The sequence below is a fragment of the Anguilla anguilla genome, chromosome 4 (assembly GCF_013347855.1).
Source record: "Anguilla anguilla isolate fAngAng1 chromosome 4, fAngAng1.pri, whole genome shotgun sequence".
In the NCBI taxonomy this organism is placed as follows: Eukaryota; Metazoa; Chordata; class Actinopteri; order Anguilliformes; family Anguillidae; genus Anguilla; species Anguilla anguilla.
The window spans coordinates 36,502,469-36,522,118 of record NC_049204.1 but is presented as its reverse complement, the minus strand read 5'-3'; the positions used below and the strand labels follow the sequence as shown (position 1 = coordinate 36,522,118).

Below are 19,650 nucleotides of genomic sequence, written 5' to 3'. Positions count from 1 at the left end.
GGGCTGTCTACGTGATGCAGGGACTGACAGGGACAGAGAAAAGCCCTGAAATGGCCCCTGGATAGAGTTCCCAGAATGCATTGATTCAGTCCAGTGGCTGTGTTCTGGGATACAGGTTTCAGGGTACTGACTGCGCTCTGCAGTGTGTCTGGGTGTGTACACCACCTTTCCCTGCTGTCACTACGCATTACTTCCAGAGCTTGAACATCTCTGTCGTGCCTGTGTGAGTGTGTTTTTATCCATGTAGGAAATCGAAAATATTATGTTTTTATTTCTAGAAGTGCATTAATGTAGACACACACACATGAATATGCACACATATGCATGTACAGTACACACATGCATACACATATTCTCTCTCTCTCTCTCTCTGTCTCTTGCTCACAATCCTTCAGACACAGACACACACACAGACGCGTACACACACGTAAACATACAGACACGCATGCACACACACACTCACGCACCTGCACACACACACATACACACACACACTCTTTCACACACACACACACACACACACACACACACACACACACAAACTCTCTCGCTCTCTCTCTCTCTCTCTCTCTCTCTGTCACACACACACACACACACACACAGACACATACAGCAAAGAAAGAAGTGCTTTTATCTAGCAGTAATGTGATGTACTGTAACTAAAACATTGTTTTACTCAGGTGAACTGCAAGGGCAAAGGGATACTAGTTTTTAGGGTGCTGGCCTTTAAGCAAAGCCCCAGAGAAAATGACCAAGCCCTCTAATTCTCAAGACTTGAGAAACCTGATCCACAGCGCAGTCTTGCACCGTCTCTGTGCTGAGATCAATCCAGTCAGCTAAAAAGAAGAAAGATCAGGGAGAAATCTTTAGAGCGGACGGATTATCGATACGGAAGGCCTCATCATCATTCATTTGTATTCTCTAAGAAAATCTGCACAACAGAATCGTTACTTAGTCACGGAGGGGAAGAAGAGAAAGGGAAAAATCACTTACTGTAATATGCATTCAACAGAGAAACACGGGGCCTGGCAGACAGACAGGATTCAAAGTTTACAGAACAATGAACTTAAAACTAAAAAAGATCTGTTGGAGGAAGGATCTGTGATAAGCTCGCCTTGGCAGAAAGTTAAGGAATCAGATTTTTGTGGTTAGAAATTGGAGCTCAGCTTCAAGGGGCTGAAAATCTGTTATCCAACAAGAGAGGGTTTTGAGGGAGTGTTCTGCATCATTCCGAGATTTCTCATCTCGCAAGGGTTGTGTGCTTAAAGTTAGACAGAAATAAAAAATTTTAAAAATCCCACCACCTCCTGAAATGGTTTCCCATAATTCTATGGTGCAGTTTCCCATCATCCCGCCTGCAGAAAGTTAAAAAACAGGCTAAACCACGGCTAACCAGTCAGATTCTGACCATTCGTAATGACAGGAGGATCTGATAAGTAGCGGGGAGGTCTAGTGCTTTATCACAGTAAAAAAAAGTCCATTGCCACACTGGTTGGGATGGATATAGAACCCTGAAAATACCAAGCTGAGTTTATAGGGCTGTTGGATCTGTGGCTGCACAATCCATCCTGTTTGTCTCCTTTTATGATAGAGAAGCCTGACCAGCAGTCAATCTGCAGAAAATACCTACACTCCACAACTTTCAACAAAATCGCTCTCACACAGTGTGTTGTGCAAACAGTATATTTACTGGAGAATCAAACTCTGTTTACCTCTTCAAATCTCTCCCTCAGACTGACTGTGGGGGGAAGCTGTGTTGCAGCAATAGACGGAGGCCCGGTTTGCTCCAGAGCCTCGCTCAGATTGCGTTGCTGCTCGTGGGCAATTCTTCAGCTTGGCTGGACTGCTTGCTCCAGGGAGAGGCGACGCACTGCGAGGCTCCGCCGCTGTTTTACCGCGTTGAATAAGCAGAGTCCGGCTGCGCAGAGAACTCCCCCACGCTACCCCGCCCGCTGGCTTAGAGAAGGGGGGCAAGGGGAGGGGGGGGGGCACCTGCTGCGGGAACGTGATGGGACGGGAGCGGCATCAAATATTCACACACATTATGCCGTTTCCTCCCCACACACAGTACGCACACTGACTCACTCACTCTGACGTAAGGATCCACACAATGTAGCAGGTAAGAATAAGTGCGCACGTGTACACTGCACACACTCACACAGACACACACACACGTGCACACACTCACACAGACACACACACACAATGTGCACACACACACACACACACACACACACAGACCCAGTTGTGTTGTACAGATCAGACAGATCAGTGCCTCCACAGCCTGCGTTTGTTTCCACTGTCAGGAAGGCACTGAATATTGCCTGAGTACAGCCTGTCTTCAGTGCTGTCAGTTGGCTTTAGTTCCCCCGCAGTCTGGTACAGCCTATCTGTCTACACCCTTTTTCACTGCACCAAGAATTACACTACCATTTAAATACATTCATCTATTTCAGACTCCACCACAAACCCCCCACAGTGCCTCTCCTTATTCACATTTATCGAGGCAGCCAAAACTGCAGTCAATCCCAAAACCCTTGTCTCCTCAGAAACCCCCTACTTACCAGACCAAATTAGGAAAATAACATCTAACTGGCAAGAGCAACACTGCACACCTGGTATTCATTTTGTGGGGATGGTGATGGAGTCTGCAGGAATTCTCAAGCTCAGGGTGCAGTTGTCACTAGTCTCAGTTTACCGTGTGGTATCCACTCGATGGCGAACGGCTCTGGAAGTTCCGCAGTTTCCCAGGGAGCCGAACGGCGATGGCAGCGAGGGAGGAAGGGGCAGCTATGCGCTTCGATGGCTGCGGGTGGGATTTAAGACAGAGGAAACATGCTTGGGTTACATGGAATGAAAACCAAACAGATCCTGGCGGACAGGCAGGTGTTGCTTTAGCCCCAGTCCCCCCCTCCTCCCTTCCCCCCACCTCAGGCCTGTCAGACGCTGGCCTGACCTTTTCCATCACTCTCATCCTTATATTTATTTAACATTAAATGAATCACCATAACCATTAAATAAATAGCCTGAGGTCACCATCACAGACGACTTTACCTCACAGGTTTACCCCTAAGCTATCAAAGCATTCATCTTTGAGGAAATCACAGACAAAATCATGAGACAGACAGTCAGCTTTATTCTCATGGCATTTACATGCATATATGTTTTACTATTTTACAGAAACTGCTATTTTTTTGTCTGGCTTTTTTTTACTATGTATAATATGACTGGAAGTAAAAAGAAAGCCAAAATTAGAATGATTCTTGGAATGACAGAAAAGTTGACTCATTTGCTAAAGCACTTTCCTAAAATCGGTTAGGTGTGGTACAGTTTATCTAGTAATTATGCACATAAATACTGCATTGAGAATCAACAGTGACCTTGATAGTGGTGTCCATTATAAGTTTATATCTCAAGCCAGAACAGGGCCTGTTTTTCCTTATATACAAAATGCGGAAATGTTTTGGATATCACAATGCCCTGGTACAGCAGGTCCCTCGGTATTCGAGTCTGCTGAACAAATAAAATAATGCAGTTGAGAATGCAGTGAAGCTGTATTTTTATGCGGTCCCTGGGTTCGGCGTGCGCTGCTCTGTGGCCCTCTCTGTGTAAGCGCTGCGGTTTGGCGGCGAAGCGAGCCGGAGACATGGCAGCGACGAGCTGAGCTCTGACGCGGGGCTTCTCGACTCTGGCCCCCCTCCGGAGACGCCGCAATCCGGCCGGTTTTTCCACCGACGCTCCAGCGATTGCAGAGGGAGGGAAGGCGCCGCCACGCGGCTGAAGGCGGCGATCGTCAGAAGAGGGGGCGGTTAAGCACCCCGCAGGTTCGAAAGCCTGCAGATGCTCGCAAGCTTTCCCAGTGAGCGAAGGCCCAAATCTAGACGTGTAGAGTGGTGGAAAAGTAGGTTGAGAGATGTTTTGGTAAAAAAGGAACCAGGTTAGCTTCGGTTAGCTCCAATTTAGCTCAGGTTTTACCCGGATATTGCATGACTGTGTCCTAGTTGACCAGAAAACTTTCACGTTTCAACCAAATGTAGCCAGGTTTTCGCCTGAATGTCTAGATGGTCTAGAAGCATGGCTACATTTGGTTGAAATGTGAAAGTTTTCTAGCCGACTAGGAAATAGCCAGGCTACATCAGGGTAAAATTGGAGCGAATTGAGCTAACCTAGTCCGTTTATGTCAAAACATCTCTCAACCTAGATTTCCACCCTTCTAGACGTCTCGATTTGGGCTTTTGCTCACTGAGCTGCAGTACCAGGACTGTGGAGCCCTTTCTGTGCTGAGGCAGAGCGGTTGCAGAGGCAGCCGGCTTTGCTCTGCAGGGACCGTCTCCCCGCCGCGCGTCAGGTAAACGCGCAGTCAGCTCTTCTGTCCGCCGTCAATGGCCTCGCAGCGCAATCCAATCAGTTCCGCGCCGTATAGATTAGCGGATGTTAACGCGCGCTTCCGACGCCGTTGACGCAGAGCTGAAAGGGTCTCTACGCACTCCGGCAACCGACTTTGTTAGGCATTAGGGAGTCACACAGCTCGGTGTTAATTAGTGGAAGTGTTTTGTAGCGAGTGCAGTTTCCTGTTTCGCCTTAATTAAGCATCGCAGCTGTTGTCACACCCCGCGATGCTTAACGTCGTATAGCCTGCCCACAGACTGTTTCACTGCCGGGCTGCTCCGTGTCTGTCTTTCTGAAACGTGCGGCGGAGGATCAGGCATTACCGGACCCCCCGTATCCTGCATAATTCCGCTCTCTTGGCCTCCATTCTTCATTCTCTTCGCTTATTATTTTTTGGATGAGGGTTGGCTCAGGAAAGAGCTTGAGAGTGTTGAAACAATCTCGTTTGATGACCTTTCACAGGGGCTTCATGTCAGCGATCAGTCGGCCCGGGTTAGCATCGGCTGAGATTGCTGCTGTCACTGACCGAGTGATGGATGGGAAATGATCTCTTTGAAGGATAATGCAGTTGAGGGGGATTGAACAGAAGATCCCTGGTAAGGAGAACTCCTGCCTCAATATTTCTCCTTCACTGCTCCCAGTAATTGGACAGGATTCGTGGGACCAAGACTTCATCTATGGGGGTGCTGGTGGTTGGGGGCGGGTGGGGGCGGGGGGTAGAGGGGCTGGAAGAAGCAGACATGAGGGAATGTGAATTAAACAGCGTCTAACAGAGGGTTAACCTCTGGTTGACCTTTGTAGTAAGAGGCACCAGAGGTGTCAAAAGTGTTCAGCGTCCAGCCAAATCATGAAGAATATCCACTGTTTAACAAAATGGAGGCGGCATCCTGATTTAAGGGGGGTGGCCGGGTGTGTGTTTAGCGTGGGCTTGGGCCCCGTAGAATTAGAATACGCACCTTCTGATTGGCAGCGTCTGCTTGGACTCTGGGGTTTGGGTCTGAATCCCAGAATGTGGCCCCTGAGGAAAGCGCTGAGATGCAGTGAGCGTGTCCCCGTGTGTGTAACAGCTCCCGAGGAACAATACGAAGGAGTTAAAACATTTCGCTTTATAAACTGGAAAACCGTGCGTCACGCTGGATAAATAAGCCGTAACCACGTGGAAGACGAAAAGAAAGGCAAATTAAGAAAAGGACAACAGCCGTGGAATGAAAGGCGGCATTCTTTCATCCCAAACTGGAAAAAGGTATTCTTCAGGCGCTTTTTTACGGCTTACCTCCCGCCGTTTCCATAACAAGCAGTTAAGTGGCGGGCTCTCCCACTGCGCCCAAACGAAAGCGAGTGGCAGCAAAGAACGATGATGAATCCCCAGCAGGGATATCGATTTTCGCCACTCATCATCGGATTCGCTTTCTGGGGTTTTGCGGCTGTCGCGGACGCTGCCGTCCTCCGAGGCAATTATTCAATCAGCGATGTCTCTTTGCCCCGAGAGCACCAGACGATGATATAAACGCGCTCTCCGCGGAGGGCTCCGCTGGGGAGGAGGCGCGGAGTAGGGGAAGTAGCAGTGATGGCTTCGGCCTATGTGATTCGCTTATTCCCGCGTCCCTTTCCCTGTGATCTCCGCCCCCCCCCCCCCCCCCCCACGCCCCCCTCTCTGTTTTTTCAATCGATGCTGTACCGCCTAATGGGCGTTTAAAAATGAAACAACAAAAAAATTGAATAAAAATATGGGGAAAATGCTTTAAAAAGTCTACCCTCTACAGCCTGACACAAAATCAATGCACTGAAAGCCTCTTGTCCCTCAGGTAGAGATGTGTTGCCTGAATGCAGAGAAGATTTTTTAAAGAATATATATTTACACACACACACACACACACACATATATATATATATATATATATATATACATATATGTGTGCTAATTTGGACAGTAACACAATTGTTGTTGCTTTGGCTCTGTACCACAGCACATTGGATTTGAAATAAAACAATGAACCTGAGGTTAAATGCAGACTGACATCTCTAATTTGAATGCATTTACATCCATATTGGGTGATCCATGCAGGAATTACAGCATTTCACATCCATAGTCCCCCCCTGTGTGTGTGTGTGTGTGTCTGTGTGTCTGTGTGTGTGTGGGCATGTGTCTGTGTGTGTGTGTGTGTGTGTGCGTGTATTTGCGTATTTATTTAGTTGTTTATATTTGCTGGAGAGGTCTTGCAGTTGAGAATGAAATATGCCTGGCTAGGCTCCTTCTGGAACTTCTGATCACTTGATTCTGAGGGGTTCACTTGATTCTTTCCCTCACACCCTCAGCAACCCATCCTCTGTTTGTGGCACTGGTTACAGTTCACGAGTTATTAGGATTTAAACTCATTATTTTATGGAGAATTTGTCAGGTGAAAGTGTAGTTAGCAGAGCTTTGTGTTCTCAGTTTCTCCCATATCCCACGTTCCCCTGCTCACCTTCCCTGTCAAGGAAGAACGATACAAAGCTCAGAGAAGTCCTTGGATTTCCAACTTCCCGTTAACTTTGCCAAGTCCTTGACAGTCAAAATATTTTTTTTTCTATATTTCATACAAATATAAGTGGTAAACAAGTGAAAAATCTGAGGAGTCATTTGAGCAGAGACACTTCCTGGAATATTTGAAGTCTTTATCACAGACGCATAATAAGAAAAAAAAAATCTTGTGGAGAAAAAAAAAGGTTTTGTGTGAAATGTTTGGATGACAGTATTGATGTGGAGATGACTGGGAGTCTAAAATCATGTTTAATTCATCAACACTGTTGGGGGGGTCGGGGGATGCAGAGGTGGGGGGGATGGGGGTGGTGGGGGGTACTGGGTGTGATGCCAACAGCCGGTAGAAGGCTGGACATCCTGCACCATCTGTTTGGATATGCACCGTGCCTAGGCAAGCCACTGCATTTAACATGTAGGCCTATCCTCCCTGGCAGCCTGCCAGGCCGGGAACAACCTGATGATTCCTACGCTAATCATGCCTGTCATTCACATCCCACTCCAAGGGCAGACCGTGCCATCTGAACATTTGTACAGAAATTGATTTCAGTACTTTTCATATAAGTAAGTATATGCATACTTTTTGTCCAGGATGATATATGCCTCATTTTTGTATATATAACTTATCAATATATGGCTTATTTGAAGTGCTTTGCGATAAGATGGATGGTGAGAAAAATGGCCATGGAAGAAAACAAGAGATTTTTAACTCATCAGGATCATAGGACCTCCTTTTAGTTGTTTTATTATTTTGGGATTTATAGTCTAGTGTGTGTCACAGAGTAGGAATATTTATCTTCTGTGCTGCTCCAATTCCCATTTCCTACTGCTGTGCCCAGAAACAGAAATACATTGGTCGAGTGCAAGCTGCGAGTGATTTTTTGGTTCAGTAATTTTCTCGGAAAGAGTAAAGAGGAGGGAGTGACAGGTATGTTTTTGTCCAGGACCTGAGTGCTCTCCAGTTTTCTAACAAGAACGAGCGGCCATTTTGAGCATGCGTAGCCCCTGCCGTGCGCCTGCTGCTTATGTAACCGTAACTCTTGTGCCAGTGGGAAGCCCCAGTCAGCTCAGTCATTTTCATAGCGATGATTTAAACCGCTGCGAAAACCATTTATTTGTTTTTGTCAGTTATAAGTAGTTAAGGAATAAAGGGAACCGCTATGTGTGGCTCCCTATGCCAGGCATTTATGTGGAAAGTCGTTCACGGTGAATTACATGCTCAGATGTTATTGATTGATGGCTATGGTAGCAACAGATCGCTTGGTATAATGGCTTTGTGTGCCCCATTAGCAGCTCGTAGGCTTTAGTGGTTAGCATCCCATTGGTGCAACAGCGGTTTATACTGAAAGTGTATTTTATGTTGAACCACATGCCTCACCCCACTGCCCCCCATAAACAAAAAAAGCACCTCCACTCCACACTTTAAAACAGCCAGTGCACTCCAGTCCAAACCCAATCACCGTATGCCTGGACGTGGCAAAGCTTGATGTGTCAATCTTTATGTTAGCTGCGGAACAAGCGCTTCGGTGTCCCAGTGTGCCGGAGGAGAATTTCCCATTCAGGCAGCTTCATGTCTGACAAAAGGAGTTCCATTTTGGAATTATTTATGTTGCCATGGATACCATTATATATATCTCTCTATGGTGAAAGGGTGGCCCCTGTTTTTTTTTAGTTTTTTTTTAAGAAATGCACCCCTTTTTTATACCGGGCGGTCATGGTAAAAAATTTTTAAAAAAAAAATCATGTCACTTTTAGACGTTTTCCTGACACCGCCTCATCATTTAACGATTATGAGGGCGGTAAGGGAAGGAAAGACATATCTCCTCAGCGTGTGCTATTGCAGCGCAGTAAAGGGAAGTGGGAGAGATGTCATCCTCACGCACACCCCTGGGAACACAAACAAACATAGGATTTAACAGTCGAGAGCTCGAGGACCCCGCCTATGCAGTGTGCAAAACGCTCCTTCAAATGTCACGCCGTCGCCGGCGCCGCCGTTCGGAGACGCTCGTGATTCACCTCGCAGTCCGCCGCGCTCTCCGCCGCGAGCGGCGTTCCGCGCGCGGCCTTTAATTCTATGCAATGGTGTTTATTTAATGTAGCTCTGCGGCTGAATTATTTATGAAGGAAGCAACGGCTCAAGCAATAAATTCTGTGGGCCCGCTGCATGCTTTATTTTGCTTTCTCTCCTGAACTGAAAGACACCGGTGAAACAATTCCATACGCGCAGACAGACAAGCACTCATGTGCCTGCACACACACACGCGCCTTGACTTTCTTCCCTGCCTGAAAGGCAGTTTTTACTCTTGTTTTAATGTCCGGATATAGCACTGGCATGCTCACAGGAGTGGGCTTACTTCATATGGAATTTAAAAAATTCATTTTCTCGCCAATGTGATTGGAACAGCCAGTCACATTCATTAGCCAATTGCTGCGCGTGCTCTCCTCCACGGGCCGTGATGTCAGACGCCGCAGCCTATCGCACCGTGGCCACCAACCGCGCATTGTCACGCGTGGCCGCCAGCTGCAGCCGGCATTGGTTCGGCCCGGATTGTGAAACCCGATCGCCGGGCCCATCTGCAGCACTGTAACTGTGTCCCAACAGCATGCGCCACGCAGCTACCTCTGTGCATCAGACAGGTTTTAAGGGAACACTGAGTTACCTGAAAAGGCAGGCTGCTTTGTTTCTGATCCAATGAAATAACTTCAGTTCAACAGCTACTGTATGACTTGGGCTGACGAGTACAGCAGCTAAACCCACAGCCACCTGGGTACTAGTATGGCTAACCCAGAGTGGCGGTTGTGATGTTGCTCACTGCTAGTATGGGGGACGATCTAACAGTGTTGTTCATCGGCCTCTCATATCCTACACACATACACACGCACACACACACACACACACACACACACAAACACACACACACACGCGCGCACACACACACATACACACATAAATACAGAGCTATTCCAGGTGACATTTTGCTGCAGTTCGAGTTATGAACCCTCTCCCTCCCACCCCTTCCTCTGCCCTGGTACAGCTCTTGTAATCCTGTGATATTAAATCTAAAAGCTATCGATTGCCATAAACAAAGGCCCCATGCCAGAGGCGTATTAATATTTAATAGGACAGACCTCCTGAAGCTATCTGAGATGCGTTTTTAGCTATTATTTTCTTTCTCTTTTGATTAAGTCCCTGAATCGATGCACATGCTCTGTAGGGATACTTTCCTTGGTTTTTTACTCCTTCGCTAGGCTTCAGAATTATTCAGCATGATTGATTCTCCATGCCCAACACCACACTTCTAAAAAGTAGGACGCTATTGATTATTCATGCCAGGGCACCAGGGCCCCCTTCAATACAATTCCGATACATTTTTTGATTCTATAGACTGTCTAGTTCCTTAGAGATTGCACATTATTTTACCCATTTGCCACAGTTATGTTTTTACTGATGTAATCTCGGTAACATGCCTTGCTCAGGGATGGTACGGAAAAGCTCCCCGGTTGGGGTTTAGATCTGGATTCTGAGGCTGTGACCTCTCCTTGGCACTGTTTATGTATCGATCCACATTCCCTGAGTCTTTTTGGCTGTTGTTGGGAGTCTGTAAAGAGGTACTGACAGTTTTTTTAAACAGTTTGTGAAACTGGTGCAAGCATTCGGGAAGGCATATGATCTCCTCAGGTGGACATGTAGTGGAATGTCTTCATTGAGTTGTGGAATGTCCGAAGAGGATCAATGTGAATAATTTCAATAACAATGTTCTTTTGTGAAAATCAGATTTTCTTAACCCTTTCTTGAGTAATTTTTTTAGAACGTTTCTTTTTAAAAAAAATTCTTACTTAAGTCAGCATTCTAGAACTACATTCTTTTCAATTACCAGTAGTGATTGATACATCATCATTGGAATGTTCAGTTAAGTACATTCTAATCACATATCTGTGGCCTTACAGTTGTAAGAGGAGCAGTGTATCATGAGCAGATACTTCAGGAGCAATGTCAGTTGAACTGTTTTCTTTCAATGTGCATTTTCGCTCTCTTCCTAGTTCCTCTTTTGGCCGGCCCTATCTCAGCGCCACGGTGCCAGCTCTGGCGCTGGTACAACTCTGTTCCTCCGGAGGCTCTGTTTCTAAAGACGGTCTGTTCTGGCTGAGGGAGGCAGGAACATAGGGGAGCGAGTGGGGGTTGTGGGGGGGGCGGGGGGGGGGGGGGGGGGGGGGGGGCGGGGTGGAGGTGTCCCCAAACCGCCACGGAATGCAGGCTGTGCCTCGGCGTTGCCAGACTTGCCAGCAGCTCGATGCGGGGCACAAAATGAGCAGTCAGTGCTAATGCACCGCGCCCGTCTCCCCGAGCCAGCGCTGTCAACGTCGCAAATTGCAGCGTGAGAACCGACTGTATTAGCACATGCGTCAGGTGACCGGGGTCTTCCTCACTTTTTGGCAAAGTTGCAAACAAAAGAAAAGGGTCAATAGATGCTGTGCATCGGTTGCGTGTGAGCCTGATAATTGAATGGTTCTCTTGCTGTCAAATGCCCATATGTGCTGGCCACCCCCTATGGACGCAGTCTGTCTGTTTCCCTCAGCTGTGCGCATGTTGTAGGAGTCCTTCTGAAGCTTAATTAAACTTTACTATTATTCAGTTCATATGCAAATTACGGAACCGAGCTGTTATTTTTCTGTTATGTTCCTACAAAAGCTTGTTTCGTGCGCGATGTTATTGGCTGCCTTTGTAATTGTAATTGGATCGATATCATGCATGCCACGCCCGTCTTGATTTAGGGGGCAGAATATGTTAATCAGACTCTTTGAAACGGACAGACGGGGGATGGGGGTGCCAGCGGTAGCCTGGAGGAGACAGCTAGGCAACTCGGGCGACGGGCGAAAACTCGAGAGTCCAGCGGGCTCTGAAAGGGAGCGCTCTGGATGGAGCCATTCAGTGCCCGAGCGGAGCCCCGGAGCGCGGCGCTGGCCAAGCCCCGCCACTCACCGGCGGCACTGAAAAGAGCAGACGAGCGTTCATCCCCTCCACCGTCAGCGAGAGAGAGAGAGAGAGAGAGAGAGAGCGTGAGAGAAAGAGAGAGAGAACGCCCGCCCCGCGCTGCCAGGCCAACGACTCCTCGGATGTTCCGCTTCGTGTCCGTCTGTCGCCGCCGGCTCGTTAAGGCTTTTTTTATTCACCTGCGCTGCGGGCATTATCGAAGTGTGTGTGAGTGTGTTGTGTGTGTGTGTGTGTGTGTGTGTGTTCGCATGTGTGTGTGGGCGTGTGTGTGCGCGTAACCATGTTCCTTATTTTTAGGGTTTTGTAAATTTGGGTCCTTAATTGGCCCACCGTAGGGAAAACATGGAAGTGAACAAATTTACTTTTTAGGGTCGGCCCATAACACACCTGTTGGGCGCTCACACCCCTGGGCCTACAGCGCAGTTCTGGGCCTGTGTGACACCCTGGTGCAGAAAATCAGGAGGCTGAATTTATAAGTCCTTCTGAAAATCCTATTTCTGACTTGCCTTCTGTATCTATAAAAATGTTCTCTTCTGTAGGATTTCTATTACCGGTTAGATTTTCAGCTGATGGCCTTTAAGGTGCAGAGGACAGAATGAGCCGTGTGGCAGAACTGTGGGTCTGGATGTACACTGTGTGCTGCATAAGGAGGCTACAGGGCCTATCAGAGCTTTTCGAATGATGGCCGGGGGGCCAAATGTGCACTGACATGCTCTTGGACCTCTGAGCATGAAGAAGAAGAAATGAGCACAATTCAAGTGCATCAGCTATTGTGACTACATCCAGTTACTCATCTACACAGCGTCAGAAGAGCTCCCACTAGTGACGGAATAATAAACGCTTATTTGCATATTTCAAGAAAGCCTTTGCTCAGTTTACACACATACGTGCCCCCCCCCAAAAAAAAGAAGTAACGAAAGAACCTGGGTGCTCACGCTTTCAGAGAAGGTGGTGAAATTACCTGTTTTATGCCAGGTTTTTAGGCTCTCCTAAATGAATGTTGATGAAGAAGACCACAGATCTTCCCTCTGAAATCTCTATCCTTCACTCTTCATTTGTCTTCGTTAATGGAACAGACATTTAAATAGTGATGCAGCTAATTGATCGGGGAGCTCATGGTTAACGGTGAGAATAATTGGCATGCACTTGTCCGTAACTTTGACTAAGATGCAAGTGCTTGTTTTTTTCCCCTCACAGACGGTTCAGAGAGTTCTGCAATCACTGATGTGAGCTTGTCAAACTGTTTTAAATTCATATGCCAAGATTCAATAAGCATTTGTCCTTATGTCTGGCTCACAATTAAATGCAAGTGATCCTTTCAGTAACCGTACAGTGAATACTGAAATTCAATAACCAAACTGGCTTTGCGATGGCAAAAGCTAATGCTAGCACATATTTAGAATTTGGAGCTGAGGGCAAATGTTTGTCTGTATTGAATGTGGGACACTGATCATTCAGCCCCAGTGTTGAGTGCACTTGTCAGTAGCGCAGCTGCTGAATTGTGTGTTGAGTGCTGTATTCTCTGTGCTGCACAGGTGAAGGCTGCATACTCGATCAAGTCTGTGATGAACGCTTTGTGTTGTAATTTATAGCACCGGCAAACGTGTCACAGAGCCGGCAAGGCAGAGCTGTGATTAGACCTGTGACCTTCAGGCACGTACCGAAACACTCGGCAAAGGCCGAGGGCATCAGTCAATGTGTTAATCTGTCAATCAATCCATCAGTCTGACAGCCCAGCTCAATTTCAGACTGTCGTAGTCAGCAGACCTCTGGCAGTGCATGCGATTAACTAATGTACTTTTCACGTCAACAAGAGATATAGCCTGTGCACGTGTGCGAGTGTGCGCGCATGTGCGTGCGTGCGTGCATCTGTGTGTGTGTATGGGTGTGTGTGCTCAATTTTTGTGACCAAATGCTACTAGAGCATAATTCGGGCTGAGCCTTACAAGATGCTACCGTATGTTAAGGGGAAGTATTGCAATGTGGAACAGCGGATAGTGAAGTGGATTGTAAATCTAATGGTTGGTTTTGACACCAATAAAGAACTTTGCTGTCCCCTAGAGTATGGTACTTAGAGCCACTTGTTATTGTAACTGGCTCATTCCATCGATGGGCTGTGCATTGTGTAAGGTATAAAGATGGAGTAGCCCTGCTGGGAGCACTGTCTACTGATGAAATCATTTCATCTGAAACAATAGCAATAAAACACGAAATTCATCTGAACTGCTTATAATTCATGAACCATATTGAAGCATAACTAATTATGATTAAGTGCTGGTGCTTTTCAAATTCTTCAAGTTTAAAGTTTTAATTTGTTAAAACCCTCGAGACAGCTGAACAAGTACAATGCCAATAGCAAGCTGGGGCTCCAGGAGTCAGTCCTGCGTGGTCCGCAAAGGAAGGCGATCTTTTTTTATTGTTTTTTTTAATTATTTTTTTTTTAAATAAAGTTTTCCTGTGGTGTGTTTATTTTAAACCCTTCTCTCCTTCAGCTCCCTGAGTACTCTCTGGTCCTACTCTAGAAGCAGCTCTCTGGTGTCTGCAGGTGAAAACTAATATGGGCCTTTCTCCCTGGGGCTTTGGAGAAAATGGGTCATTTGCCAGAGTTTACAGAAATAGGGGCAATAAGAGAGCGAAAAAGAGAAGAGAAAGAGGCAGTGAGAGAGACGGAGGACGTAGAAGAGAGGGAAGTGAGAGCAGGAGAAGAGGGGGGAGACAGAGTGAGGCTGCAGCCATTAATGAATGAATGTCTTTCTTTGTGGCATGATTCAATTACAACTCAGGGCAATCAATTTAATTAGGACTGGGCACAAACTGATAAGCATTACTTTCACAGCTTCTGGGTGTATAATACCGTAGCTACAAAGTGGAGATATAGTACAATTGGGAAACCTTTAGAATACCTGACTTCGGACATAACAAGGAACCATGGCAGAGGGGTATGATGCTGAACTGCATCAAAGGCGGCTGTGTAATTTATGAATTCTGGAATGTTCTGTGTCGCCTGCAGCAGCTTCCAGGCTCTCCAGCATGCGGCATCCTTTCTCTGGAGGGTCTGACAGGAGGATATTGCCAAAAATAACAAATTTATACGTATTTATACATTATGCATGCATATGTCACCAGGCATATTGTTGTGCGGTAAACAGGAAAATCAGAGTTGCAGAGTCAGGCCCTTCTGAAGAATGGAAAGGCTGAAGCTTTTCCCCAAAGGAACAGGAAACTGACAGGCTGAGATATTCGCTTTGATTTTAACACTCTTTTGAACACACGGACAAACAGCGAGGAACATCGTTTCCGGCTAGCCAGTCCGCAGCAAGGTGCTTTTAAGAAACGTGCTTCGTGCTCGCTCAACTTTTAGTGTGATACCTGAAAATTCATTGATGAAAGTGAAAAAAATAATCTTGGTGTAACTAGCAGAGGCTGCAGTTCCAGCTGACTGAAATTGAGAGGAAGGAAAACACCCCTGGAGTGGACACACGGCAGGAACCCCTGGCCTCTGTTTTTCATCTGCTTTTTCTCAGCGAGGTTTGAAAGTTCAGTCCCTGGTTCTTGAAAACCTGGGTCGCGGTGAGAGCTGCGACGGCTGGGTTGCCGTGGATTGATGAGAGGCGACAGGCATCGAACCTGTTTGCTAAATAGATGCTTTGATTTGAGTGCGCGTGGAGGCTGGGTGTCTGGCGGGGGAGGCCCCTGGGGGCCCTCTAATGCAGAGCGGTCTGGTTCCTGTCCCCACGCGCTCAGCACACTTACCCTCCGTCCTCTCCGGTAAACACCGGCGGCGTTCTCCGGCTTGGCTGCTGCACCACTCCCTTTTGTCCTTTTTTTAACCCGGCACTGGGCGGATTTTGGACTGGTAGACAAGCTGTTGAAACACTGCGTGAAAGAATTTCTTCTCACCCTGTGAGCGTTTCTGTGGTGAAAACTCTGTGAAAAGTTGACGAAACGTCGACCAGTCTACATTTCGTTGAAAAATGGAAAGTTTGCTAGCCAGTTAGGATTTCCAGCCTGGCTATATCCAGGGTAAAACCTGAGCTACAGTATGTTTGGTTTAACCTGGTCTGTTTATGTCAAAAAGTTTCTCAACCTAGTTTACCGCTGCTCTAGACATCTTGGTGCCGGCTTTTGCTCGCTGGGTGCTTAGTTTAGGCGGCTGCCCGTTTTTTATTTCACGGTCCTGTGTTTTGTTGTTGGATGCTCAGCAGAGGTGAATGAACGCAGCGGCTTTCCTCACTGAGTTTGCCCATCTTTGGGTCTTGCGTATATATGACTGTTTTTTGGTGCGATTTATGCGTATGTGCTTGCAAGCGCATGCCATTGTGCGGACTCACAGTGTATTTGCGGACAGCAGTGTTGTGCAGTGGCTAAAGAACCAGGAGTGGCTGTAGAACATTGATCCTCAGGTGGGGGACTGCTTTTGTACCCCTGAGTAAAGACCAATGAGCAAATTGCATTAGTAAGCGTGTAAATCTGCTGAATGCCTGTAATGTAATGCCATGTAAATAAATCACATGAAGAGATGTGGTGCAAGCTCCTATCTTTCAAGTAATAAGGATTACTAGGCCAGTGTTTTCTTATGTCTTAGAACTTCAAACATAATTCACTTGAAACTGAATTCACACTGACTTGGGAATATGTAGTACTACAGCATACTTGATCAGAATGATGGCACTGAGGTCTTTGCTGTGCCTTAGAGACACAAGTGATATGAAATACTGGACCAATATAAAGTAAGCTCCGTTGCTTGGAAGCTTTTTTATTTCTTTCAACTGACAACTGACTGAAGTCAAATTCCCTTTTGACACCTCACCAGTACTGTTGACGAACACTGTAAAGTAGTCGCACTGTCAAAACTTTACTTTATCATCACAAAGATTTAAGGTTGCCAAACCTAGTGCTGGAGATCCACACAGGGTGCTGATTTTCATTGTTACTCAGCAGCTGATTACAGTTTTCTGTGCACATTCATAGAAAACAGTTCAACCGACATTGCTCCTCAAGTAACTGCTCATAATACATTAATCCTCTTACTTACAACTGTAAGAACACAAATATGCGATTAGAATGTACTTCACTGGACATTCCAATGATGATGTAAGAAAAGCTGTAGACTGTGGCTGCCTCGGTCCAGGGCTGGTGAACCCTGCTATAGATTTCCCTTTTACGGTCCTGTGCATGATCCACATACAGCGCAATGGAAGCTGAGTGCAGTCTCTCCCGGGAGGGAGGGGTGGTGCTGGTACGCGACCCCCCCAGGGGGCACCCTTTCAGACGCACGGCTGCAGACGCTGCGCGCCCGCGTGCCCCGTCGCATTAAGGAGAGTCCCGACGCATGACCTCGCGCTCCCCCGCCACGTCCATTATGTCTGTCTAATGTGCGCCGTCTCCCATTAACCCCCCCACCCCCCCGCCCCCCCCCCCCCCCCCCCCCCCCGCACACCCCACGCGCGTAACGCTCCGTTTCCTGTTGTGTGTGTCAGCCTGCAGGCCGGGATTCTACAAGGCCTCGGCCCTGGACGCCTACTGTGCCAAGTGCCCCCCCCACAGCCACTCCCCCCAGGACAGGGCCTCGGAGTGCGCCTGCGAGAAGGGCTACTACCGCGCCGAGCTGGACCCCCGCTCCATGGCCTGCACCAGTGAGTCCAAACCCGGAACGTTCCTCGAAAGCAAATACGTCCATTTTCTGACACGCCACATTTCAGAGAGAGAGAAACATTTTGGAAACCGTCCTTCTTGGTATGCCATTCCAATTCCACTTAAATCATAACTCGAAGAATGTACAATCATGGAATGATCTTAAATTCTTGCATTTTGAATGATCACACAATCTCTCCCCACTTAAAAAGAAGTATTTGAAAGGCCCGGTGGAATGAAAATAATAATTTTAATAGCTGTAGAACCTAATAAAACACATACTATGATGTTAAGCCTCTTTTATTTGAGCTTTCAAAGATTTTTATCTTGAAACACCACGGCTCATATATTGACCGTGAGAGGAAGACTCCTTATTGGTTATTTGGAGGTCATTTGCATTAGTAACATGTTTTTATATTGTAATTGTTTTGTGGGGTGAAATTAGAGGTGAAATTGTGAATATCCTTAAAAAATGTGCTATTTCACACTTTCAGTTATCATATTTAGGCCAGATTAAATTTGATGACTTTTTCTGTTTTTGACCATTTGACCGAAGGAAGCATTTACGTATATGTTTCATGTGGCTTATTGGAATTAAATTTAAATGCTAGATAAGTGATTGTGCAGGATCTTGAAGTTAAATAATTACCAGTAATGCACTTTGAAAAATAATTGAATGATTTGAAATTAACGACTATCCTACCTACACTTCCCCCACACCGGGCATAAACTCATGGACACACACGGACACACACGCACACGCACACACACACATGCACGCACGTACACACACACACACGCACACACAGACCGGCAGAGGAATGGCTGCCGTTTATCTCCCGCTATTTAAAGAGCCAGCGGTGTGCGGCGTCGGTTAGAACAGCAGAGTAATGAAGGCAGAGAGCGTACTCTGTGTGCGGAAGCGTTCTCTGCAGCACCGGGCTTCTCCGTCTCAGCCAGCTGGAGAGAGGGATGCAGGGAACCAGAGAGAAAGGAAGGGGTGAGGGAGGGTTGGAGGGATAGAAAGGAGTTATTTGATGCTTTTCTTGTTTAGTCTGAGGACAGTTTGCAAGCTTTGCCAGTGTTTATAGAATTGCAGTTCATGCCAGCACAGCTATGATAATTAGAAAAGTGCAGGGTTTGTCTGGAGCAGGAATGGGCAACTTTGATGATAGAGAGGGCCACTAAATTCTTATCCCCACTACCAGGGGGCCAGACTGCAAACCTGCACGCTTACTAACCGTATTTTAAAACTCACTACTCATTTAGCCTAATGTAGCGCCATTTAGTCACCGATTTAATGAGAGAAAAAATAAAAAAACATTTGTGAGTGTTATTCAATTTTAATTATACTGATGCTTTCAATTTAGTATATTTTGAATGCAGAATTACTGAACAAAGCTTCTGCCTAACAGGAACAAAAGGTCAGCGTTTCTCTGTTCCACACATTCATTTTAGCGCACACAGACAGTATTATCTCAAAATCATCATTCAGTGAAAAGAGAATTAAAGGCTTATGAGTGTTTATGCAAATTCCAGTACTGCAATACTGGGAGGGAGAAAGGGAGAACAAGAAATAGGAAATAATAATAATAATAATAATAATAAGAAGAAGAAGCAGAAAAAGAGGAAGAAGAAGCAGAAGAAGAAGATGAAGAAAATGAAGAAGAAGAAGAAGGATTCAAAGAGAACAGAGATAACCCTGAATACAGTGAGATACAGTACAAAGGAGAAGACATGGACTGAGGGGGGGTGGTGGTCTTGCATGTTGACCTCCGTTCTTTTACTTCAGACCCCTACACATTACAAGCTCCCTGTGATGGTGTTACTGCCCAATTAGCAACCTGTCTGTCAGCCCTCCAAGTACATGGCAATGTCTATGATGAGGGTTACTGTGGTACTGAGAGGTAGAATAACCTGTTCTGTATGTGTTAAATCACTGTTATCTCACACACATTCAGTCTCCCTCTCTCTCTCTCTCTCTCTCTCCCTCTCACACACACACACCACACATGCACACAAACACACACAAACACACACACAAACACATCAACACACAAACTTTAATGTAGATAGTCAATTACAGTGCGTGAAGATTGATAACGTACAAAGACCA

At 46.5% G+C, this 19,650-nt stretch overlaps 1 protein-coding gene across 1 annotated transcript in view; it reads left to right on the top strand.

Moving 5' to 3' along the window:
• LOC118225328 (ephrin type-A receptor 3) overlaps positions 1–19,650 on the top strand; it is a 134,580-nt gene that overhangs the window by 44,840 nt on the left and 70,090 nt on the right. The window contains exon 4 of the mRNA XM_035413532.1: positions 17,381–17,536. Within this exon, the coding sequence (XP_035269423.1) occupies positions 17,381–17,536 (156 nt within the window). The remainder of the gene's footprint in view (positions 1–17,380; positions 17,537–19,650) is intronic.